Consider the following 25,296-nt stretch of genomic DNA (forward strand, 5'->3'; position numbering starts at 1 on the left):
TTTATATTAATGACTACACTGTGGGGGATTAAGAGAGTGTAACATGAGTAATATGATGACAGTTTGAATATGGGAGCTGAAAACTAGAAATATTCCATTCTTTTCTGATAATGAATTGTGTATTTTTGCTTCATCTGCAGGACTCATCCAGTAGTGAAGATTCTGCCGATGATTCGTCCAGTGAAACTAAGAAGAAAAAGCATAAAGAGTAAGATATTTTTATAAGTAATATCATGTCACATTGTTTCTTATGGCAACATATAACTCATGCCTTGTTTCTCCACACTAAAATGCTTAAGTCCTCTTTTTAATTCATTTTATTCTTACCCATTTTTGATTAGCACTTTTGATTTTTTTTAAGTAAACTAAAGGTATTTCTATTATCATATTCATTTCTGAGCAAAAACATCTTCAGCATTGTTCAAAAACATTTGTTAGTGCTTTCATTTCTAAAATATTTTTATTCCAGTGTGTTTTTGAGCTAGAGAGCCTCCCTAAAATTTAATGTAGAAATTGGTTCATTAAATTCAATGAAATTTAAGTTGGAATCTCCTAGTTAGTGCCAATCTTTTCTTTCTTTCTTTCTTTCTTTCTTTCTTTCTTTCTTTCCTTTTTTTTTTTTTTTTTTGGCCTCTAAAATGTATAAAATTGATGATAGTTCTGGCAGTAACTAGCTATACTGACTAGAAAAGTAAGTTTCATTGAGATCAAGCTGCTTTTAAGTGGTAGATCAGAAGTTTTGAGCAGGATTATGCCATGTCATTGTGGCAGTGAGAAATGAATAGGCATAGTGACTTGTGCTTCATGAATGCTTCATAGAAGTTGATTTGTTCTGTTATTCCTCTTCTTCCAGTTAACAAGTCGTTGCAGTTCTCCGCATATCATCTTAAAGAGATGATAGCTGAAAAAAAATGGCAAGAAAAGCTTAGCTTTGTAAACGTTTCTAATGATGAGTTATTATTCACAGTCTTATTAAAAATTTGATTTCATCTAGTAACATCCTCTGTTACAAGAAAAACGTGCTTAAGACACGGTAATCTTATAGTCAGTTCTTGGATTTTGTTCTATAATTCTTCTGAACAAATATGTTTGGTTGCTATTTGATAAAAAGATCAAAGATTTCTTCATATGTAACTTAGTGTATGAGCAAGTCTTAGAGGATGGTTCTTTGTATTTGTTGTCCACATAATTCCACATAAATACTGGTCATGGATACCAACTTTGATGAACATTAGTACTTCTCTAACACCTTGGTCGAGGAAATCTAAATGTTGTTTTGGATGTTAATTCTAAGATTTAGTAACCTTTCAACAGTGCGTATTAGATTTTTTTTTCTTTTTCATGGAGCTATTAAGATTATATTTGCCTTTAGACAGTCAGAGATTGGGACTAGATACTATTCATCAGCTGGTACATCTTTTCTGTTACAAAGAAGATAACAGCTAAGCAGGAGCAGGGAGGCTGTGCTTGGTTTACTTTTTTGTAGTATGTATGCTACCTGGCTTCGATGCTCTGATTTATGGGGTGGGAAGTTGGATCTTTCAGGAGCCAGTGCCTCTCACAGCAGTTGCAGTTCAAGTCTTTCAGGGTGTTTCTGTAATCTGCTTTGCACTGTTTTTTGGTCCCAGTGACAAAGTTGCAGATTCTTTACATGAGCCACAGAGGACATAGATATTAGAAAACGTAGGACCCTCCAGAATGTAAATTGTCGAGGTTTTATGGTTTCAGTGGTGTAAGTTCAGATAAATATGTATCTTTCTAGCTAGACTTGTTAAATACTTTGGTGTCTTAACATTAGTCATAACTCATTTCTTCAAAACAAAATGTATATAGAAATGCAGATTTTTGTTCTATTTCAGATTTAACCTCTATCAAATAGGAAACTTTTTTTAACTCTCTTTGAAGTCCTTGAGCGTTTTTATTTATCGTTAATGACAACAGTTTTTACTTGGTGATGACAACTGTCTGTCAAGTATAATAACTGTTAAAAACATTTTTATCCATGTGAAGAATGCTTAAATTATAATAGACACCTATGGGTGAATACCTGATTTAAAAAAGAAATAACGTGAGTTATTTTTTTGTATTTCAATTTGTGCAGTGAAGACTGGCAAATGTCAGGGTCAGGGTCAGTATCAGGAACTGGTTCTGATTCTGAATCGGAGGAAGATGGGGATAAAAGCAGTTGTGAAGAAAGTGAATCTGACTATGAGCCAAAAAACAAAGTCAAAAGCCGTAAACCTCCAAGCAGGTAAGATATACTTTGTGTTTCAGTGCTCTGGTACTATTTCTAAAAATCAATTTAGTATTGTGCTGCTACTATACAGGCAAATGAAAAGATAAATATTCATTTTAAAATTAAGTAATTTTTTGAAGCTACGAAAGATAGTAATGATACTGCTACTTTGTACTGAATGTCTTTTTTTCTCTGCTGTAATTGAAAGTTATGTAACTGGGCAGTCGAGATACAAGTGTTTAGAAAGCAACACATAAGAGTTGTGTTGTCCATCTTGATACATCATTGTTGTGTGTATCTTATTGTCTTCAAGAATTAAGCCAAAAAGTGGGAAAAAGAGCACAGGACAGAAGAAGAGGCAACTTGATTCATCAGAGGAGGAGGAGGACGATGATGAAGATTATGATAAGAGAGGATCTCGTCGCCAGGCAACAGTGAATGTTAGTTACAAAGAAGCTGAAGAAACCAAGACAGATTCTGATGATTTGCTGGAAGTTTGTGGAGAGGATGTCCCACAGACTGAAGAAGATGAATTTGAAACTATAGAGAAGTTTATGGACAGTCGAATTGGCCGAAAAGGAGGTAATGTTTAACAGTGTTTAATGTTTAACAATGTTCCTAAGATAAAGGAACACATTCAAGTACAACTTCAGCCTTCCTAGTTGTAGTATCTGTAGTGTTTTTAAACAGTAATTTAAAAATATCAGAGTTGTTTTGTTTACATATTGATAAGGATGTTCCTTTCTAGGTCCCGTTCTAAGCATTTCAAAGTAAAATATTGAAGAGTTTGTGTATCTACATAGAAAGCAAAAAAATAAAGTGATTCATATTGCTTAAATGCATACCATGTTATTAAATTACTCTTTATACAGTTCAGTGGTACTTGATTGGTATAAATTGTATGTAGTGAAGAGTAGAAAACAATGCAAATAAACAGCTGACCAGTAACCTGAGCTCTGAAAGATTGTGTTGATAAGACTAAACTATTGAGACAGTGATTTCAGTCATTGCTGTACAGATTATCTCAATACAGTGCACTGTGTGAGATGGCAGCAAAATGGTTGAACACACAATGTTCACACACACATCAATAGTTCTCTATTTTGTGAATTCCTAGAAGTATATAGAAGTATCATTTTGAAAGCTGGTAGGCATTCATATTTCCAGCAGGTGCTGTGATGCATTGTCCCACAGTTCTGCTTTATAAGTTTGAGCCTGCAAATTAAGAGTTCTAACTACGTATATGCATATACATGTATATGTAAATATTGTGTATATGTGTACACAGGTCCTATATCCAAGCTTGCATTCTTTCCTTTCAACTTTATTCTCAGATGCTGTCCTAAATTCTGTCACATCTTGCCCCAGTGCAGGAGTGTGTAGTGTCACTGCTCTGCTCAAAGTCTTCTAGACTAAGCTTCTTATAGTCTGTCCAGATGTTGTTGCTCCTTGTGTGCTTTATTTTACTGTTGCCACTGTCCTTTGTTTTATCTGACCACTGCAGCTCACTTGGGCTCATGTCCTTACTTGTCTGTCCTCACAGAAGTAAGCCTGCTCCCTACGGCTAGGATGCTTTAGCTGTGATGCAGACTGTACTTAATATTTTTCCCAGGTAAAATTCCAAAGCCAGGAAATATAGTAGAACTTGTTAAAAAAGAAATAGACTCATAGCATCCCTAAGTTACTTATGTTTCAAACATAATACCAAATGTCTTCTATGTGCTCAGAGATAAGAATAATGTGGCAGAGAAGACAACAAGCAGTGTTAGTGGTGCATTCCTTTTCAGTCAGAAGCAGGAATTCAAAGAAAATTCTCGTGAGAAAAGATTAGATATTACAGGTTAGATACAGAAGTTTTAATTGCTTTATTGATTCTCTTTTGACTACTTTGAATGGGTTAACATACCTACGTAATTGTTCAAATGTAACATGAGAGCTGTGTGTATTCACGATGTTTCGTGCTCATATAAAGATATCCCTAGATGCTATCTACAGGTTATTTCTTACTGGTTAATTTATAACAATACTCACTTAATTAAAGATTATGTTATGATTTCTCCCTCAGCCACTGGTGCCTCAACCACCATCTATGCCGTTGAGGCAGATGGTGACCCAAATGCTGGGTTTGAAAAGTCAAAGGAGCTGGGAGAAATACAGTATCTTATTAAATGGAAAGGCTGGTCACACATCCATAACACTTGGGAAACTGAAGAAACGCTGAAGCAACAAAATGTTAAAGGAATGAAGAAACTGGACAACTACAAGAAAAAGGATCAGGAGACAAAACGCTGGTGAATATTTCTAGGAGAACTTTTTTTATTTGTTTTGTAACAGTGTTGATATTTCATAACAACTGTTTTGTAACAAATCTGCTTCTGAGACCTGTTAACCTCTTTGTGAGCATGAGGCTTCCACTGTTTATACAACAGGAAGAGTAAAACATTGAAAGCTGAAGCCTCCTTGATATGATCCTGTAAGCTATTCTGAACCTGATGTTTACCTTTATTATAAATGAAATCACAGTTCTGTAGGAATCTTGCTGCAGAGATTAATGTTTTGATGATGCCTTAGCCATTTCTTGTTATATGAATTTAGTTATATTAGCTTGAGAACCTAGAACTGAAATGTAGTCTTTGGTTTTTTTAATATGTTTGATATATTTAGTGAATGCTGGTGACATTTTCAGCATCTTTGAGTAAGATGAATTCTTACAAAATAGGCCACTCTCCATAATGTTCCATGAAAATACCCTATAAAGTATGCTGCTTGCTGTTGAGAACAGCTATACTGAGCTATCTTCATTATTAACACTAGATGTATCTGATAGTAATTCTGTATTTTTATAATCATTTTTAGCCTTTAATAATGAGACAGCAAGCCCAGATGCAATATTTTTGGAGTAGGAAGTCTAAATTATATCCCCTTTAAAAGAAGCATTCTAAGTAGTGTTTCCACGATGCTTACACTCAGAGTTAATTTTCCTAGTTTTAGAACTACTCAGAGTAGTAAATGTTCTAAATAAATTCCAATTTCAGGCTGAAAAATGCTTCTCCAGAAGATGTGGAATATTATAACTGCCAGCAGGAGCTTACAGATGATCTGCACAAACAATATCAAATAGTGGAAAGAATAATTGGTATGTTACAAATCTAAAGCAGCGCTGAGAATATTGTTTGTTCATTGCTTGTATTAGTAGTTAAAAATTTAGAATATCATCAACTTCTTTTCTAATCTAAAACAAAATTTTGGCAAAAGAGAATTTGTCATATTCTCTGCTCTGTGATACTTGCATATGCTGCCTTATCACCTAAATTCAGTGTTGTCTTAAAATACAAAAGTAAATATTCACTTGATATCTCTAATGCTTTTCTGCAGCTCATTCAAATCAAAAGTCAGCAGCTGGTTATCCGGACTACTATTGCAAATGGCAGGGTCTGCCTTACTCAGAATGTAGCTGGGAAGATGGTGCTCTCATTGCCAAAAAGTTTCAGGCACGCATTGATGAGTATTTTAGCAGAAATCAATCCAAGACTACTCCCTTTAAGGACTGCAAGGTGAGTATATAATTGCAATGGATTTACAATAATTTGTACTGTCTCTGCCTGGGTTGTATTGTTAGACTAGAATAGAAGAAAACAGAGGAGAACAGAAGAGAGTAGCTTAGTTGAATGGGACCTTCAGAGGTCATGTAGTCCAACCGCATGACCTCTTCCAAGCTAGAGGAAAAGTTAAAGTGTATTATTAAGAGCATTACCCAAATGTCACTGACATGCAGGGGACATCAACCACCCTTCTAGGAAGCCTGTTGCTTTGTTTGACCACCGTCATGGTAAAGAAGTTTTTTTCTAATGTTGAAAAGGGACAAATGTTTTTGCTGCTGCTGAACAGTGCTTTTGTGGTTTCAGAGCAGTCTTTGTTTCTCATTGTGCTCACTCCTCCCTTACCTCTCCCTGAAGTAAGGTAGAAGGGGACAACAGTTTGAAAGAGAACATGATCAGGATGGAACAGTGCTCAGACTCAAACTGCAAAGCATCAAAAAGATGCTCCATGCCTTGTAATGTCATGCTCAACATTAAATCTGGGAGAAAAGTAGGGAGTTACGCTGTGGTCACTCCTTGAAGACTGGCTGATCTGCTGATTGGAGGCTGTCTGTGATTGCTTTCTATCAAATAATTCTTTCTTAGTTCTTGTTGTTTTATATCTTCTTTCTTCTTTCCCTCACCATAGTAAAATATATTTATCTTCATCTGCAGGTTTGGCTCACTTGTGATGCTTCGGTTTTCTCTGCCATCTTGGTAGAGTGGCTTGCAAGCAGCTGGATGGCAGTTTAGCTGTCAGACAGACTCAAGCTAAACCACCACATTAGTTGTGAAAGTAAAAAAATGTGGAAATCTCATGCGTTGAGAAATATGTATTACAAAATAGTTTTGAAGCTTGTTCAGGATGATGATATCTGTAGCTGTATAGTGATATATAGGCCAAATACCACTGTTAAGGATAGCTTTTTGTAGATACTAACCCCCTACTCTTTTACTGGCATTCAGTTACAGGCTTTCTTAGTATTTTGGTCTGTCTGAAAAGGATGTGAACTTTGTGAGTGAGTTAAGGTCATTCCCAATGTGAAATCTAAATTAGCAATCAAACTAATTTCAGTTTGCAAATTGCTTTTTGTTTTTATATTGCTTATTGTTTTTACATGGCATAGTTTTCAGTAATGGATTCATACCAGATGTGGTGATCCAAGAGATGCCTACTGCTACATTTTCTATAGGAAGCCTTTTTGGTAACTTCCACCAGTGTTAAGACTGATGGCTCAGTTTGCTTTTGACAGGTTCTAAAACAGAGACCAAGATTTGTTGCACTGAAGAAGCAACCATCTTACATTGGAGGACATGAAAGTCTGGAGTTAAGAGATTATCAGTTAAATGGATTGAATTGGCTCGCTCATTCATGGTGCAAGTAAGTCTGTTGGTAAATTTTAAATGTTTGTAAAACTTTAAAATTGTTTTGTCTACGTTTTTTTTAGCTTCCTACAGCTGAAAGCTGACACCTGAGATGATTGTTTTTGCGTTATGTAAAACTAAAGCTTGTCCTTACGTGTTTGGTCAAAAAGACAGTTAAGCTCTGTTGCTGTTTTGCTTTTACTTTCTGTGTGGGAGTCATTTGTATTTCTAAAAAGCAATCAAGCAAAAGTACCTACAGCTACAAAGCCAAAAGAACCAAACAAAGTCTATTTTAGACTTCTTAGGAATACTTGGAAGCTTTTTGTTAGTATTGGTAACTCGGTTTAAGGAAACAGTATATAAGTAAACTTCTTCAGGATGTAGAATTGTAAAATCTTGTTTGAATAATGGTGCTCAAAATGTAATAATTTATTTCTTTGTGTTCGTTCCCTTCTCTCCTTCCCTTTTCACCTTCCTTTGTTTTTTTTGTTTGTTGTTGTTTTGTTTGTTTGTTTTTCAGAGGGAATAGTTGTATTCTTGCAGATGAAATGGGTCTGGGTAAAACAATACAAACAATTTCTTTTCTGAACTACCTGTTTCATGAACATCAACTGTATGGGCCTTTTCTTCTGGTCGTGCCACTTTCTACCTTGACATCTTGGCAAAGAGAGATTCAAACTTGGGCTCCTCAGATGAATGCTGTAGTTTACTTAGGAGATATAACTAGTAGAAATATGGTGAGTATCCCCCCTTCATCATTAGAAAGTCTAACTGGTATATCTGATTCATTTTGTATTCCTGTCCTCTGCTAACTTCCAGTATTTTGTTTCAGAGTGAGCAAATACTTTCTAAAACAGAAGGGGTTTAAGATGTGCACTTAAAGCTCACATTATATACAGTATATACATGCAGTATAAATTCACATGAAAGGTTCCCTACATGCTTAATAATAAGCAGAATTAAAAATGTAGTCTTATATTTGAAAATAATTTATCTTCTGTCATATGATTAATTTGGTGGATAAAATAAAAATAAATATTTATGCAGGCCAGCCATGATCATAATTTATTTTCTCAGGGTTCTTGGTTTGTTTTCATAATCTGTCTTCTGAGTATTTATAATCTTATTATTAAAGTAAAAAAGTGTTTTGTAGAAATTTGTTTCTATTTATTCAAGAGGTTAGCAATTATTTTGAAAGGCTTAGCTTGGAAATTCCATCTTGTGTATGTTTTTGTGTTGTGCTTCTATTTTGTAATGAAATTATATACATTTATATTGCTGTAGTACTTGAATTCATTTCAATCAACCAGACATTTTTCCTCTAGCTTACTGTTCATTTTGTTCTTGTAGATAAGGACTCATGAATGGATGCATCCACAGACTAAACGATTAAAGTTTAACATACTTCTGACGACATATGAAATTTTACTGAAGGATAAGGTAATCACATGTATTTCTTTAGGGAGGTGGAATCATTTGTCTGGTGTAGAACTTCTGGTAGACTTGCATACATTGGGTTCTTAGTCATTAAATGAAAGTCAGGTGTGATGGATTTTGCATTTTTGAACTGTAACAGTGTAACCTTTTTAAGCACTTATACTATTTCTGTAAGTGTGATGAGGTTCTATGCCATTTTCCATTTCATCAAGTGGATACCAGTTCCCGTTTGCTTGAGTTTCTGTTTACTATAATGATCTCCTCCCATCTTAAAGAGCTATGCTTTCCTTGCATCTTCAGAGAACTGAAAAAGAGCCAAGCCCCTAGCCCCAAACGTCTGTGATACAGTGCTCTGGAATCCTGTATGATTTTACTTCATTCATATGCACTGTCTCCATAATGGTAGTAGACAGTTATCAATAGTCTTTCTAAAAGTATATGGAAATTATTGGGAATAGTCACTGTAAAGATTGGTAAAAAAAATTTTGGCTTCATTTGTTTGTGTGTGCTGGGGAGAACGGGTCAACTGAGACTTTTTTGTTCCCATCATGAAAACTAACGTGGATCAAATTTTGATCTGTTTTTTCTTTCTTCCCCCTTTTAAACTTATTTTATCCTTCTTTGGGATGTTTGCACAGCCTTTCTGAGAGTCTGGTAAATATAGTAATGTGCATAAATATTACTAAAAGCATATAGCTGTCTTTATTAATATAAGGAAAAAGGTTGTGGTATTTTTATCTTGGTTATGAAATGTGAGAAATTATATAGTATGCCTAGCTGTATAAATGTTAATTCCCCTATTCCATTTCTTTCAGTCATTCCTTGGTGGTCTCAATTGGGCATTCATAGGAGTTGATGAAGCTCATCGTTTAAAAAATGATGACTCTCTTCTGTACAAGACTTTAATAGACTTTAAGTCCAACCATCGACTTCTGATTACTGGAACCCCACTGCAAAATTCCCTCAAAGAGCTGTGGTCTTTGTTGCATTTCATCATGCCAGAAAAGTAAGGAAGATTTCTATGTGATACACGTGTATTCTCTCTTCTTTGAAGTTTTGTATTGTGTAATAGTGTAGTGATTTGAGAATCAGTAGAAGTAAACATACTGTTAGAGAGTATAACTATTCAGTGTAAGGTAGATGCATTTATTTTTCATGGTCCTGTTGCTAACTGTCTCTTCATGTAGTTACTGCTATAAATTATAGCAATTTATAAGAATGACAGATTAATGTATATTTGTCAGAACCCAAAAGAATGCCTTACTATTAAAATCTGTGCATCTTTCCAGTGGGGAAATAGGATAAGATTGAGGTTATCTTGTTTCCTGGGATAATACTACCAATAATAGCAAGTTTGTACCAAGATGCCTGATATCCTCTGTTTAAGTCAGGTAGCTCATTTTCCCTTTTTGCTTTAAATACAGTGGGATTACTGTATTGACCTTATTCTTTATTGATCTCTGTTTGCACATAAGATAAATGAGAGCTCATGTTAGAGCTTACATTCCTATAGACATCTTGTAAATACCTAGCAACATTTCATTTCCTTTGACCTATGGATTGCATTGACTTCTTCAAAGTCTTAGTGGTCTAGTACTCATTCTTCATCAGTCTAAAGTTAGTTCTCCTAGTCTGTTAAGCACAGGATAATTATGCTTCACTTGTCTATTCCAGGTGATGGTAAAAATATGAAGTTGTGTCTTATTCTCTGGCAAACTACTTATTTTTTCGTACTCTTCTTGATATATGTAGTAATGGAATTTCTGCAGCTGTCCAACTGGGGCAATTATAAGTCAGTAATTTAATCTTAAATTTCATTTCACATAAATGTGTTTGGAACATTCCATTCTGCTATTTACGTACAAATTATTTGGAATTTCCTATAAGGTCAAAATTCTGATTTTTTTTTTAAATTATTATCTTTAAGTTAAAAAGAGAAGTGAGGAAGAAATCCATGTATATGTGCGCTTTTGGTATATTTATACTTTTCATGTTAAAGTTCACAGTATGTCACTGTGTTACACTTATTTTCTTTTACATTTAAGATTTTCCTCCTGGGAAGATTTTGAAGAGGAGCATGGCAAAGGAAGAGAGTATGGTTATGCAAGTCTTCACAAAGAGCTTGAACCATTTTTACTAAGAAGAGTTAAAAAAGATGTAGAAAAGTCTTTACCTGCTAAGGTTGAACAAATTCTGAGGATGGAAATGAGTGCATTGCAGAAGCAATATTACAAGTAACACCACTTTTTAAATTTTTCTGTTTTATTGAGATGACTATATGCAAATTACTGAACTCTAATCATTTTCTTAAAGCAGTTCAAGTTAGGGGCAAAAAAAAATAAAAAGCACCTTTTTAGGATTTCAGAACTGTGAAATTCTGTGAAGCAAAAGCTTTGAGATTTATGTTGGTGTAATCTCTGTCCATTTAGCTTCTATTTTTTGGCATATTTTTTCATTTTATTTGGGGCTTTTTTTTATTAATTTGTTTATATTTTGAGAGCTTAACTTGCCCTCATGGTTCCACATGTAGTTACTTACACTGTATGTCTTAAATCATAGGTGGATTTTAACAAGGAATTATAAAGCCCTCAGTAAAGGTTCAAAAGGCAGTACCTCAGGCTTTCTGAACATTATGATGGAACTTAAGAAGTGTTGTAACCATTGCTACCTCATTAAGCCACCAGATGATAATGAATTCTATAATAAACAGGAGGCCTTACAGGTAATATTATTTCATGTTTAATTTGTGTGAAAAAATGTTTTAGATCTGTAATAAGCATGCAGTAATTTTACAGCTTATTTGGCAATTCATTACTTTTATTAAAGTACATTAGGAAAGAACAAGATATCTAAAATGTGCATCCTGGATTTATTTTTACAAGTAAGTGAAATGGTTTTTATTTCTTTGTTAGAACAATCTACTAGGCAAAATACTAGACAAATAACTATTAAATAAAATTTAATATTGTTCTTTGTATGCTTGCAATTGAGTAAATTGAGAGGAATCAAAAGTAAGGAATATCAAAATGTCTGATTTTTTTGTTGTTCTACAGATGAAAACAATTAACACTGCCAAAGATGGACTGTGATTTTTTTTTAAGTAAAAATTAACCAGAACTTGTACCAAAACTGTTGGAAAGTACACAGCAATAGATAAAAAGATTGTTGTCATCAATGTAATTTATATCAATATTTTTTTCTAGATATCTTTTTTTTCCTGTAAGCTTTGAAATTAATAATTTTAAATAGTTTTCCCAAAAATACTAGCTTATTCAGTGACAACCTGTGAATACAAGCTCTTTTATGTTATGAAGTCTATCTTAAAGGCATAAGCTGTTTCATTTTCAAGTTGGCACACTCTACTGCTAGCTGATCATAATACCCCTTAGAACTGCTCAAACATTATTTCTACTAATTGCTGTCTTTGGACAGTTACGTCTTTGGTCCACCTTATTAAATTTTGTCAGCTCTCAATTATGAAGGACATATCCTCCTCTTTTTTAAACTAAGTAATAAAAACACCTTACCCTGAATTTTGCCTTCTCCAGAATTATGTCCCAACCTAAAAAGGCATTAAATTAAAAACATTAATTTCCACATTTGATTTCTGTTCCCAGTATTCCCAGAGGAATTGAGAATGCTCAGTACTGTAACCCACATAAAGTCTGTTAACCTCCACAGCCAAAAGTCCTCTCACTGCCTTGCATAAGAAACTTGACTGACAGGCTTTGTTTAAAGATACTTAGAGGTTCAAGCAGCAGTGCCCATTTCTTTTTAAAAGATGGGAAGAAAAGAAAAAGTTCAACTTCAGTATGGTTTTTCTTAATATAGTTGTCATTTTTGTTATCAAATGTTATTTCTTAATGGGCAGAAAAGAACCTGTGCCTACACACTAGCTGCTCAAATTTTGAGGCCAGGTTTTCTTTAATATTTTGACAAGACATTAAGATGCCACTTAATGAGCAGAAGCTGAGAAGTGTGTTTCTATTTATTTTATTTTATTTTTTCTCCTTTTTAGTGAGGTAGTGTTCCTTTGCAGTTAGAGTCAACTAAACTAAAATCAGAGAAAATTTAAGTTTTGGTTAATACTGCGTAACAGTAAATCTAGCTGTGTACTCTTACTGCTACCTGAAGATGTTTTTTAGTTCTAGGACACTACACATTTTATACTCATTTTAAACTATGTGTGTTATGTGTTATAATGAATGTCAGAATTAATCTTATTTTTTTCCTCCCACATCAGTAGGCAGGGAAACAAATGAATGGCTAAACAGCTGCAATGTGTGTTAGTGTTGAGATGGACTGATTTTGTAATACATATTTCTTTAACAGCATTTGATACGTAGCAGCGGGAAACTAATCCTTCTTGACAAGCTACTGATTCGTCTGCGAGAACGTGGCAACAGAGTTCTGATTTTCTCTCAGATGGTGAGGATGCTGGACATCCTAGCAGAATATCTGAAGTATCGCCAGTTTCCCTTCCAGGTAACAATCTCGAGTAACCAAGAGGTCTTGATCCTGAACTTAAGAAAAATCATGTTTATATTCTGAGGGTGACATGGTGGAGTGAGCTGTACAGATGTCGTGAAATCTCCATTCTCTGTGATACATAAAAGTCAACTGGGCACTGTCCTGGTTAGCCTGCTGTAGCAGACCTTGCTTGGAAACAGGACAAGATGACCTCTAGAGGTCGTTGCCAGTATTTCAACCATCTGTGATTATTTGATCTTCACCATTTTGCTTAAGAAAAGAAAGCAACTTTCAGTTAAAAAGATTATGTGAACAAATATGTTAACATTCCTTCTTTTTGTTCCTTCACATTGCTGTTTTATCAGTTAAAAAGTCAAGTTACTGTGATGGGAATATAGCTAAAGAATTACTTTTAGACTGTAGTTTTCAATCTCTTTAGAGACTTGATGGATCAATAAAAGGGGAATTGAGGAAGCAAGCACTGGATCATTTCAATGCAGAAGGATCAGAGGTATGGTAATTATTTTTTCCTAATTTGCTTTTTTTCCCATTAAACATTGTATAAAAATGAAGTTTATGGCATTGAATCTTATACATCAGTAAGATTGAAATTATGTTACTCTTACCTAGACTGTAAGGTTTACTTTATTATTTTTTTTATAAGATTAGGTAGAAAATGCATAATTTCTGAAACTGGTATTTAATAGCCTCTGTAGTTGTAATATTTTTATATTGTTTTCAGTGCTTTTTGTCAAAGTAGTTTTAATTAGTACACAGCACTGTAGAAATAATTCAACTCTTTTGCACTGTAATACGTAACATCGTTTACAAAAATGGTGGTGAACTTAAGTCTTTAGCACAAAAAGCATTCTTAAGCAAGTGGCCGAACTGCATTTTGTATGATGTACAACCATCTTTAATTGTTTCAAATACGGCCTCTGTTATCTTTGTTTTCATGCCACCTACTTAACATGCCCTGGAAGAAAAAAATGAATAACGATTTCTAACTGTTCTTTGTACATTACCTGTAAATTTATAGCCACCTCTGATGTACTTTTTTTTTTTTTTTGGGGGGGGGGGGGGGTGATTTCTAGCTCATTTAACACTCCCCTAGTATGTGAGCCACTGAATTTGATCAAGTGTTGTCCTTTTTTTTTTTGGTGATGGGGAGTTGTGTTTTTTTCTTGGTAATAGGATTGCATTTCTCAGTTGCTGATGAGCTTCTGTTTCTGCTGTGATTGAGGAAGAAGGACTTAACTCTCTGATGTGAACTTCAGACATCTGCAAAATCCAAATTTACTTAAATCTGGATTTAAATTTTTAAATTTTTAGCACAGACATTGCCTCTGTCTGAAATCTGTGCAGTTACACTGTACAGTTTTTGAGGTGAAGAAGAACCTAAATGTCACACAGTATTCAGAAAAGGAGGTGAATTCCACACTTACACAGTGGCAAAATTATGTTTTCCATTTTATTCTCAGTTTTCTTCCTAAAAAAATTTATAAAACTAAATATTTTTGGCCATTAGTGAGCGGTGCTCTTCATGGAAATGTGCAGCATAATTCCCAGGACTCATTCCTTAGTCATGGTTTGCTGCTGTTTGTTACTTTACTTAAACTGAGATTTTTTTTTTCCTATTTTACCTTCTCTTGAATTTCATATTCTGTTTTATTGCACACCTCAAGTTCGTTCTGTAGTTCTTCATAGTTATCTCTAAAATAATTCAGTGTCATCTACGAGCTTTGTTATCTCATTACTCATCCCATTTTCATGTTGCTTATAAATATGTTGAACAGCAGTGACTCATGAAGAACAGTTCTACTTCCTGTCTCTTGACTTAACCAATTAGGTTTAGACTCAGATATCTTTCTCACTGTGCCATGGCTGCTTAGTTTTCTTAAGAGGTGGGACTTTGTAACTTCATTGCGTACAAGGCTTTAAGAGCAGGGGGGTTTGTACTTGCATTTGTTTGGGTTTTTATGGTTGGCATTTATCTTTTAGGATGCTGCTGCCTTTAAACCACAGAGGAGCAAATATTAATATCTATTGTAAATAGTTATCAAGGTTGGCTTTTTGCTTATAGAGTCTTCTTTTACAGAACAATTATGGAATTGGCAGTGTGTGAGTCTGTTGTCTGTGCCACAGGATGTACAAGCGTCATTGTGTTTCTTTCAAGAATATTAAAACTATGATCTATAAAACTATTTCTTGTTTTTGATTGCAGGATTTCTGTTTTTTACTGTCTACAAGAGCTGGAGGATTAGGTATTAACTTGGCATCTGCTGACACTGTAGTTATTTTTGATTCTGACTGGAATCCACAGAATGATCTGCAGGCACAGGCGAGAGCTCATAGAATTGGACAGAAGAAACAGGTACACATTCCACTTGAAGCTCCAAACTTGAAGGATGATTCCATACAGTAGCTGTCAGCTGTCTGTGTGGGCCATTGCAGTATTTATGTGTTTTGAGGGTAATTAACAATTGGATGGGTGTGTTCAAAAATGTTAATAAATGCTCAATTTTTATTCAGTGTTTAAATCTCCTAAAATGGAGACAAAGTATAGCAGCAGTGATGTTGAGATGGGGAGGGTGAAAAGTTCTGGGCTTGCCTGTCTGACCTTCACTGGCATCATCAGGCACGTTCCCCTTAGTAAAATATTTGATAGTTTTCTTCAAGTTTCTTTCTTGGAGAAGACATGCCATAATAATCAGAAATGCAACAATTCTGTATATAGCAAAAAAAGTGGCTTATCACTGAAGTTAAAAAAAGACAAGTCTTAAGAGTTTATATCTCTGTTTTTTAAACTGCTTATGTGAAGACATGGCAACATCATTGAAGAAGTATTTCATGTGTGAAACCAGTCAATAAAATTAAAAATATCCGTAGATGAGATTTACATTTCTCTTTGTTGTCACTTAATGTTTTGAAATATACAGGTTAATATTTATCGGCTAGTCACAAAAGGATCAGTAGAAGAAGATATTCTTGAAAGAGCCAAGAAGAAGATGGTGCTAGACCATTTAGTAATTCAGAGAATGGACACGACAGGAAAAACTGTTCTGCATACAGGTTCAACTCCATCAAGGTACATTTGTGTTATCTTATACATCGATTCACATTTAATTATATTTGACAGATAAGTAAAAATGTCAGTAATCTCACTGATTAATAAAAAGCAAAACAAGGCTAAATAAATAAAAACTGGAAAGTGTACTGTCTTTGTAGATTTTTGTTTTTGTACTAAGTTTTATTTAACAATAGAAAGAATGCTTAACTGGTTCATGATTATAAAAAAAAATTTAATATTCTAAAACAAAATGGCTTTACTGAAACATTTTGTATTTCAGCTCTACACCTTTTAATAAAGAAGAGTTATCAGCTATTTTGAAGTTTGGTGCTGAGGAACTCTTTAAAGAACCTGAAGGAGAAGAACAGGAGCCCCAGGTAGGTAGATTTTATAGACAAAACAACTGGAAATATATATGAATTGTTTAGTTGTAAAGAGAATTTTCATCTTTTTCAGGAAATGGATATAGATGAAATCTTGAAGAGAGCTGAAACTCGGGAAAATGAGCCAGGTCCATTGACTGTAGGGGATGAGTTGCTTTCACAGTTCAAGGTATAGCTCTTTCCTCTTCCTCCTGTCGTAATTACTTTTCTTTATAAAAACTTCATGATGCTCTGCATCTGTTAGCTCTGAATCTCTTTCTAATAAAATATCTTTTCATCTATACTATCAGGGCAAGTATTTAAAAATATGTTATGTATTATGTTACTAAAATAAGAAATATTTATGAATGTGTTAATGACTGCAATTCTGGGTTGTGTTGTCTTCATGCCTTTGATTAAGCATCTGTGGTGTTTTTAAACACAATAATTGATGACTTTTAGAAAGTACTTTCAGCCCTGAAGTATACCTGAGTGCCGTATATTTTGTGTTACTGGTTAAAATTATTACAGTGTGGGTACAGTTTATAGATGCATAAAATACAGAACTTAGTTTCCCTAAAATACTAGCTGCTAAGCCATATTTAAATAAAGCCATGTATTTACTACATATGTTCTGATGCATAAGGTGGCGAACTTTTCCAATATGGATGAAGATGATATTGAGTTGGAACCAGAAAGAAATTCAAGAAATTGGGAAGAAATCATCCCAGAATCCCAACGGAGAAGGATAGAGGAGGAGGAAAGACAAAAAGAACTTGAAGAAATATACATGCTCCCGAGGATGAGAAACTGTGCAAAACAGGTACCTCTGGGTTTTGACTGTCTTGCGTCTTTATGTTGATATTTTCATTTGAGTTTTTGCCTTTTTTCCCCCTTCTCTGAATTCATATTTTTGTCAGGCTAGATAAGACTTTACTATGTTTGAGATAATCATGTGGTTTTGAATTCTCATGCTGAAATTCCAGATCAGCTTTAATGGGAGTGAAGGAAGACGCAGTAGGAGCAGAAGATATTCTGGATCTGATAGTGACTCCATCACAGAAAGAAAACGGCCAAAAAAGCGTGGAAGACCTCGAACCATTCCTCGAGAAAATATTAAAGGATTTAGTGATGCAGAGATCAGGCGGTAAGATATGGGATGATGTGTATGTTTATAAAAATCATAGAATCGCTAAGGTTGGAAAAGATCCACAGGATCATCCAGTCCAACCATTCGCCCATCACCAAGGGTTCTCGCTAAACCATGTCCCTCAACAGTAGAATCATAGAATCGCTAAGGTTGGAAAAGACGTAAAGACATAAGACAGGTGTTTGTTTGTTAGTTTTGATTTTTCGAGAGTTCAAAAATACATAAGACAGCTGATTTCTCCCAGACTTATCAGAAAATTTCCTTCCTAGACTCCTGCATACATTTCTGTGTTTTGTATCTTTTGTTCTTTGTGGTGCTGACATAGTGAACTGTTACATCAAAAATGAGCTCAATTTTGTGAGGAGGAAACTAGCTTGGAAGATGTCACCCAATTGTTTTACATTTGATTATCATGAGTTACTCTTAATTTCTGCATCTTCTGAATGCAGCAACTTCAGAAAATGGTCCCTGCAACAGGTGATCTTTTAACATGTGCAGAATAATCTACTTCCCACCTTTTTATTTGAAGGGGTGTGTATATCATTGTGATAAGAAACACAAAAGCTTGAATGGGTTTTGTTTTCACATTTGTTCATACTGTAATTGAATTAATATAACAAGGTGCATTTTTAAACTAAAAAAATACAAAATCCTGTTGGAGAAATGAATATCATACAGTTCCTCCCATCAAAAAGATGCTAGAAATTTTTTTGACAGGAGGAAGACTTGTTTTACCTTACCTGTATGGCTTCATGAAATGATTTAGAAATTTAGGTTGCTCACATTTCTTTAAAGTATTTTAAATCTTTCAAGATCTTTCGTATTATAATAATAACCCTTAATAATCCTTTGATGATCCTTGTTGCTTTTTTGTTTCAGTTAACAGCTCAACTAGTTGCTTATCACTTCAAAGCTATTCATATGCTTGCACTTGCAACTTGCATTTTCATTTAATTCCCTTTTTATCCTGGTATTTCCAATTTCATTTCATCACTTATTTTTTCCAAGAGCAGTAATATTTTTTATCTTTCATGCTATATTTTCTTATTCTCTATTTACTAGAATTCTACATTTGTTTTTTTATGGCTAAAGACAACTAGTTGCTGAATTTTGTGTCAAGTGAAAATACAGTAATAAACATTCTTAAGGATAAATTGTATGAATTGTACCTTCTGTTGTTTTATTCATATCAGTTCTTAAAGCAAATACTACACTGACTTTGTGTAGATTATCTGGATATACTAAGCTGCCCTAGTATCCCTGGTTTTAAATTTAAAAAAATCTTAGCACAATTCTGTATGCTCAGTTCAAACAGTTTACAACTAATGTATTTAGTTAAGCATATATTTAAACTGCAAAATTATTTTCTTTTACTAGGTTTATCAAGAGTTACAAGAAATTTGGTGGCCCTCTGGAAAGGTAAATTTATTTAATTACAATTGTATAGCAACTTGGAACCTTGTTTTCATAAAAATTAGAACAATACACCAAGAAACCTTGGACTAGGGAGAAAATAATGTGTGTAGTCTTTTAACTTGACTATAACACATCTTTGACTTAATATCTTCCCTTTTGTGCACATATGGTATGTGTTCAGATAGCTACACAGGAAACCTTTCAGTTTTGCAGATCGGCTTGCTCTTTTTCTTTGTATTTTACCAATTCTTTTGTTTAAGCTTCTTTGGTTATAGGCATTCAGCTGTCGTGTTTACTAGCCTGTTCAAAGCCTGCTGATTTATCCAGTTAGACTGTCAAGGTTACTACTCCAACTTAATTTTAAATCTTCTGTATTCCACTGTTTTGAGGTTTTGAGAAAAATCTACCATCCTTATTGTTGTGGTTTAACCCAACTGGCATCTCAGTACCACACATTTACTCACTCTTCCCCTTCTCAGTGGGATGGGGGAGAGAATAAAAAAATAAAAAATAAAAATCATGTGGGTTGAGTTAAAAACTATTTAATAAGATAGAGAAAAGGAAAAGGGTAATAGTTACGACTATATTTATATGTATGTATATTTATACACACACACATATATACATATATGTATATATAAATGTAACAAGTGATGCACAAGCGGTTGCTTACCACTCCCCAACCAATGCCCAGCTAGCCCCCTGTGCAGCAGAAGAAGGCAAGGTAAACTCACAGTCCCTTCAAAAGTACTTCCTCTTGTTGTCATGTAGTGTGGAATATCCCTTTGGCCAATTTCAGCTACCCTACTACTGTTCCTTCCTAGCTCCTTCACTGCAGATTGCCTCGGCTCTGTACAACACTGCTTAGCAATAAGTGTATAAACATAGGTCTGTTATCAACATTAATTTTCTCCTAGAACCAAAACATAGCATTATACTAGACACTCTGAAGATAGTAGTTCCATCCCAACTGAAAATCAGATATTTTTTTTCCTTAAAAATATTTGTAGTCTACATGAGCCTATTATATGTAATCATTTTTTTAATGTACAATAATATAACAAAAGCTATAGTCCTTTTTAGTTCTTGTTATATTGTCTGCTGATATCTGAATCAAATTATTTTTGATTGTTGTGATTCCTATATTCTTTTCTTTAGCTTTTTTTAACTAACATGGATCATAATTGTAAACAGGATAGCAAATGCAGGTGACTGATAAATGATCTTTTCTCTAGTGTCAAAAGCTGAAGGAGCTATTCACAATTACTGAAGTGACAGAGCTATAAAAATGTTTATTTTTTTATTACAGGTTAGATGCTGTAGCTAGAGATGCTGAACTGGTTGATAAATCTGAGACAGACCTTAGACGTTTGGGTGAGCTTGTACATAATGGATGCATTAAGGCTTTAAAGGACAATTCATCTGGACAAGAAAGAGCAGGTACAGTGTGCTTGGATGTGCATGTGATGCAGAATAAGAAGTGTCAAGAAGTGTAAATTATTCTTGCAGTGAGTGTGAGCATGCCAAAAAACAGTTGTGTTAGGGGAAAATACAAACGTAAATGTTAGCATGGGTGATTTTAAAAAATGGTTATGGTGAGAAAATGATCTTTTTCCTTTCTGTGTGTGAATCGTCACTATCGTACACAGTACATTTTTACAGTACTGTGAGATTTAGAATTAATTTGTTAATCTTTGACAGACTTTGAGCATCTGGAGCTTAATTGGACTGTTTAGTTAAGAAAAAATCATTTCTTATATCTACAGCAGCAAACTTGCTTGTTTTCTGTGTCTTTCCATAAAATGCATGTAACAGCATTTGAATACTCTGGTCATTTGTTTTTAGGAGGTAGACTTGGGAAAGTTAAAGGCCCAACGTTTCGAATCTCAGGAGTGCAGGTGAATGCAAAACTAGTCATCTCTCACGAAGAAGAGCTGGCACCACTGCACAAATCCATTCCTTCAGATCCAGAAGAAAGGAAAAGGTAATTTCTTTCTGTAAAGGAAGTCGTCATGTAAACAGTGATTCGGACTTTATCTTCTGTATTCAGACAACTGTAACTCAGAGCGCTCTGTGATGTTGTTCTTCCTCCATTCACTGTGGGGACTGGCAGCAGCAACCTACTCCATACTTGTTTTTCTTTCTTTCTTCATTCTCTTCACAAGTCAGCACCAGCTTTGGTTTGTGAACTGCATTCACTGAGGACTGTGTTCAGTTCTCATAGTAATCCAGACTAGAAGTCTTGTTTGTTGAGTAGCTGTTATGTCATCACTGCTTGAGGGAAAATAGTGTCTGTCAAACTGCAGCAGATGGTAACTGATGGTAGTTGTTACCACTCTGAACTGCTTTTGCTTTATGCATCACTGTTTTTAGATTATCCATATATTGAGTCAGCAGTTGCACTTGGATGATGTTTTATGCCTTTCTTCTTAGTTAGCTAACTGTGGCATAACCCAGGACCACAGACTAATGTATTTGTTCTTCATAGTGTAATCTTGATCAGCTTTGAAACGTATTTCAGTGCTGATTTAAATAAATATTTTGTGAAAATGTTTAGGAAATATGGTGGATATGCGGATTGATTTCCTGAATATAACAGTACCGTAGTGGTGTCACTAGATATATTTTCTCTGCTCTTCCTTTGTTTCCCTCTCACTTCCTACGTTCCAGTGGTAAAAATCCTGTATTTGTCTTTCTAATTTATTTCTGCTAGATACGTCATCCCATGCCACACCAAGGCTGCTCACTTCGATATAGATTGGGGTAAAGAAGATGATTCCAATCTGTTAGTAGGCATCTATGAATATGGCTATGGCAGCTGGGAAATGATAAAAATGGATCCAGATCTCAGCTTAACACAGAAGGTATGTCACCTACGGCATTTCATCAAGGACTTCTTTTGTTTATGAATAACATTATTAACAATTACCAAAAGTGCTTATTTTTTTGTAACAGAAATTGGAAAGATTTTGCATGTCTGTGGCACTTCTACATTTCTGTAGTTCGGTATATTACTAGATTTTAAGATTTCAGTGTTCAGTGGAAGCATGCCTTCTTGTGGTCAGTTATGCTTCCATATTTCTATGAGTTTGGGCCTTTTTCATTTGAATTCTGTTTTTTTGTTGTTGTTGTTGTTGTTGTTTTGTTTTTTTTTTGTCTTTTGCTTTGTTATTTTACATGCTTTAGTTGTATTTGCCTAGTTCTTGAGCGTTTGGGAGAGAGCTTATACTAGAGATTTTGGTTGGTTTCTTTGTCACCACTAAATCCCAATGTTCTTCAGTTGAAACTCTTTCAATTATGGCATAAAAATAGCCATCTTCAGACTGCAGATTCCTGTAGCTGCTTGGCAGTAGTGCACAACAGATGTAGGAAAAAAGTGGGATGTTGCAAACAACCAGTAGCTTTGGAATTCAAGAAGCCATGCATGCAACTTTGCTTAATAATGATTTCTACTCCTGCCTTCCATTTATTTTCTGTTTTATGAAACCACACATCTATGCTTTTTGTATCCTGTTTGTTTTGCATTTTGAAGATGCATGAGGCATTCTGTGCATGACCGGTAGAGAAGCATAGAATTTCTTAGGTAAATAATGAAAGTGGAAACAGAAATCTGAGGATAATTTGAGTTTGTTCTGAACTTTGTGAGGCAATTTCCAAGCCTTTATATTGGCTGTGATTAGAGAAAATGAAAACATTTAAGAAATTATCGCATGGCTTTCAAACATGCTGACTTACTTGCTAGACACAGTTGAAGTGGAAGGATTCACCATCTTCCATGAAGATTTTTTTTGTTCTGAATGCTCTAAGCTAGCATCTTTGAAATTTGATAATGCGTATTCACAGTTCATGCTACCAATGTTCTCCTTAGATTTTACCTGATGATCCAGACAAGAAACCCCAGGCAAAGCAGCTACAGACCCGTGCAGACTACCTCATTAAATTACTGAATAAAGACCTTGCAAGAAAGGAAGCACAAAGGCTTGCTGGTGCAGTAAGTAAAATTTGGCATTCATTTGCAAGAAAAAGTAATATGCTTACGGGGTTGTCAGTAGAACTTTCTTTTTTTTTAGTTCTCTTTTTTACTTATATAGTGTTGGTAATCATACTATGAGAGATGAACATAAGAAATGAATTGCAACTGTCTTGTATGTCTTATTTGTGTGTATTCTCTGCTGTTGCATTGTGCTCTGTCTAGAGCCCAGAGAAAAGTGATGATTATTAGTGGCAATAAATAAGATTAAAATTCTGTTTGATGTAATTCTGCAGTTATGGTGAGAAGGTATTTGTCAGCTGATGTATTAAAGGTACTAATTTGCATTCAGGGCAATTCCAAGAGAAGGAAGACAAGGAATAAGAAGAATAAGATGAAGGCTTCAAAAATAAAAGAAGAAATAAAGAGTGATTCTTCACCACAACCCTCAGAAAAATCTGATGAAGATGATGAGGAGGAGGATAACAAGGTAAATATCTTTCATATTTTAAAGATGGCTAATAGTAGTTCATATTTTATCTTCTGTTTGACATAGTAAAAACAAAGCACCTGAATGGCCTCTTCTTCCTGTGGCTGCTGTTGTTAACCAGTACAATCACATGGAATTAAGAATAAACCAGTAGATAAAGAATTATGACAGGATTTCCAAATTAGATTATAAAATAATTTTGTGGTCTAATGAAAAATAACATTGCTTAATTTCAATGTTATTTAATAGTACACCATTGTATCTGCTAGAAATGTAAATCTAATGAAACTGCAAATATGAAACGGCAGTCTCTGGCTAGGGTGTTGCTACTGTTAATACTGAGTCTTTAGATACATGTTTTTGTTCAGGCACAGGGAAAAAAAATCAAATTCATTTAGAAACAGCAGCATCAATAAATGGTGTTTCAAAACATGCATGTGTAAGTTCACATGCATGTGTAAGTAAGGTTATGTCATGGCTTTCATTATCTGAAAAGGCTACTTACCCTTGTTATGTTGTGTTACTTCAGATGTATTCCATCAAGCTTCTGCTTTGTTGGATCTCTTTTATATATTTATTATAAAGCCAAAACCACTGGAGAAAACAGCATAGATAACATTTAAAGTCATGTCACACCTACGTTTCTGATTATGAAATCAATTTAAATAATAATTAAGTGCAAATCATTAACTAAAATACTTTCTACTTGGTTTAAATAAACTAAATGGAAGTGTCTTTCCTAATCATTTTAAACTATGACATACCTCTATAGTTATCAGTTCTCTCTGCAGAGGATAAAATACTAATGCAAATATATATCACAGAATGGTAGGGGTTGGAGTGGACCACTGGAGATAATCTAATCCAACCCCTCTGCTAAAGCAGGTTTCCTGCAGTACATACATACTTGAAAGTGGTTAGACCAGAGAAGAACTATGATACAGTTTATGGTACTGTTGTTAAAAAAAAAAAAAAGCCATTCTTAACGAAAGCCTTCATGTATGCTATTTAGATTGTTTTATGAGGAATGGGTAAAGACAGTAACAAATGTACCAACAAACAAGCCTTTCTATGTAGACTGGTTTGTTTTCATGGATACAGTAACTTGGAATAGTTTATCTAGAATGTAAGGCTTAGAACTGTATGTGTTGTCACCACAGTTCCTAGTAAAATTGATATTGGCAGCTGAATCATAAAACTGTCTAAATTATGTCTTCAAACTACTTGAAAGAATGAGTGTTAGACTCATTCTGTTTTGAGAGTGCACTCTTAACCAAAGACATTGCTAGTCTGTTGGTTGGCTTGTTGTGATTTTGGGAAATAAGTAGAATGCTCTCCTCTTTCATGCATTTAATAATGATTATGCAACACTTGAATACTTTTGGGCATAGACAAGTGGTAGTACTTCGAAAAAAAAAATGGACTAGATCCTCAAGTACTCTTTAAACACCTAAACATTTGGCTCTAGCTACTTAGCTGCCATACTTTGGGAATATTTAAAATTCAGTAGTTAAAGAGATTCTTTAAGCATTCAGGAAACATTTTTGTAGTTGTTGGGTTCTTCCAAGAAAGTTTCCATTGTATCTAAATGCTGAAGTCCTGGTTGGACTGATTACTTGATTTCTAATCTAAGTAACTTTTTGGGATTCGTGTGTTAGGTGTCCTTCTATTTACTTTTCTACAACAGATTCTGTATTTGCTTGCCCAGTGTGTATTTCAGATCAGTTCAGAGATGACAATGATGATTCTTGC

The 25,296-nt window shown here is 34.4% G+C and overlaps 1 protein-coding gene across 6 annotated transcripts in view; it reads left to right on the top strand.

The window, feature by feature from the left end:
• Positions 1-25,296, top strand: part of CHD1 (chromodomain helicase DNA binding protein 1Z) — a 49,407-nt gene that overhangs the window by 15,653 nt on the left and 8,458 nt on the right. For all 6 annotated transcript variants that reach the window (XM_046905239.1, XM_046905242.1, XM_046905241.1 and 3 more), the window contains exons 5-30: positions 141-208; positions 2,102-2,251; positions 2,550-2,818; positions 4,302-4,527; positions 5,272-5,372; positions 5,612-5,790; positions 7,068-7,195; positions 7,700-7,916; positions 8,530-8,619; positions 9,432-9,622; positions 10,662-10,850; positions 11,176-11,338; positions 12,949-13,101; positions 13,526-13,597; positions 15,311-15,460; positions 16,026-16,174; positions 16,437-16,533; positions 16,613-16,708; positions 17,165-17,341; positions 17,505-17,665; positions 19,046-19,087; positions 20,394-20,524; positions 20,930-21,068; positions 21,798-21,948; positions 22,953-23,075; positions 23,407-23,544. In XM_046905239.1, coding sequence (XP_046761195.1) covers positions 141-208; positions 2,102-2,251; positions 2,550-2,818; positions 4,302-4,527; positions 5,272-5,372; positions 5,612-5,790; positions 7,068-7,195; positions 7,700-7,916; positions 8,530-8,619; positions 9,432-9,622; positions 10,662-10,850; positions 11,176-11,338; positions 12,949-13,101; positions 13,526-13,597; positions 15,311-15,460; positions 16,026-16,174; positions 16,437-16,533; positions 16,613-16,708; positions 17,165-17,341; positions 17,505-17,665; positions 19,046-19,087; positions 20,394-20,524; positions 20,930-21,068; positions 21,798-21,948; positions 22,953-23,075; positions 23,407-23,544 — 3,750 coding nt within the window. The remainder of the gene's footprint in view (positions 1-140; positions 209-2,101; positions 2,252-2,549; positions 2,819-4,301; positions 4,528-5,271; positions 5,373-5,611; positions 5,791-7,067; positions 7,196-7,699; positions 7,917-8,529; positions 8,620-9,431; positions 9,623-10,661; positions 10,851-11,175; positions 11,339-12,948; positions 13,102-13,525; positions 13,598-15,310; positions 15,461-16,025; positions 16,175-16,436; positions 16,534-16,612; positions 16,709-17,164; positions 17,342-17,504; positions 17,666-19,045; positions 19,088-20,393; positions 20,525-20,929; positions 21,069-21,797; positions 21,949-22,952; positions 23,076-23,406; positions 23,545-25,296) is intronic.

Source organism: Gallus gallus, chromosome Z, assembly GCF_016699485.2.
Source record: "Gallus gallus isolate bGalGal1 chromosome Z, bGalGal1.mat.broiler.GRCg7b, whole genome shotgun sequence".
Taxonomy (NCBI): domain Eukaryota; kingdom Metazoa; phylum Chordata; class Aves; order Galliformes; family Phasianidae; genus Gallus; species Gallus gallus.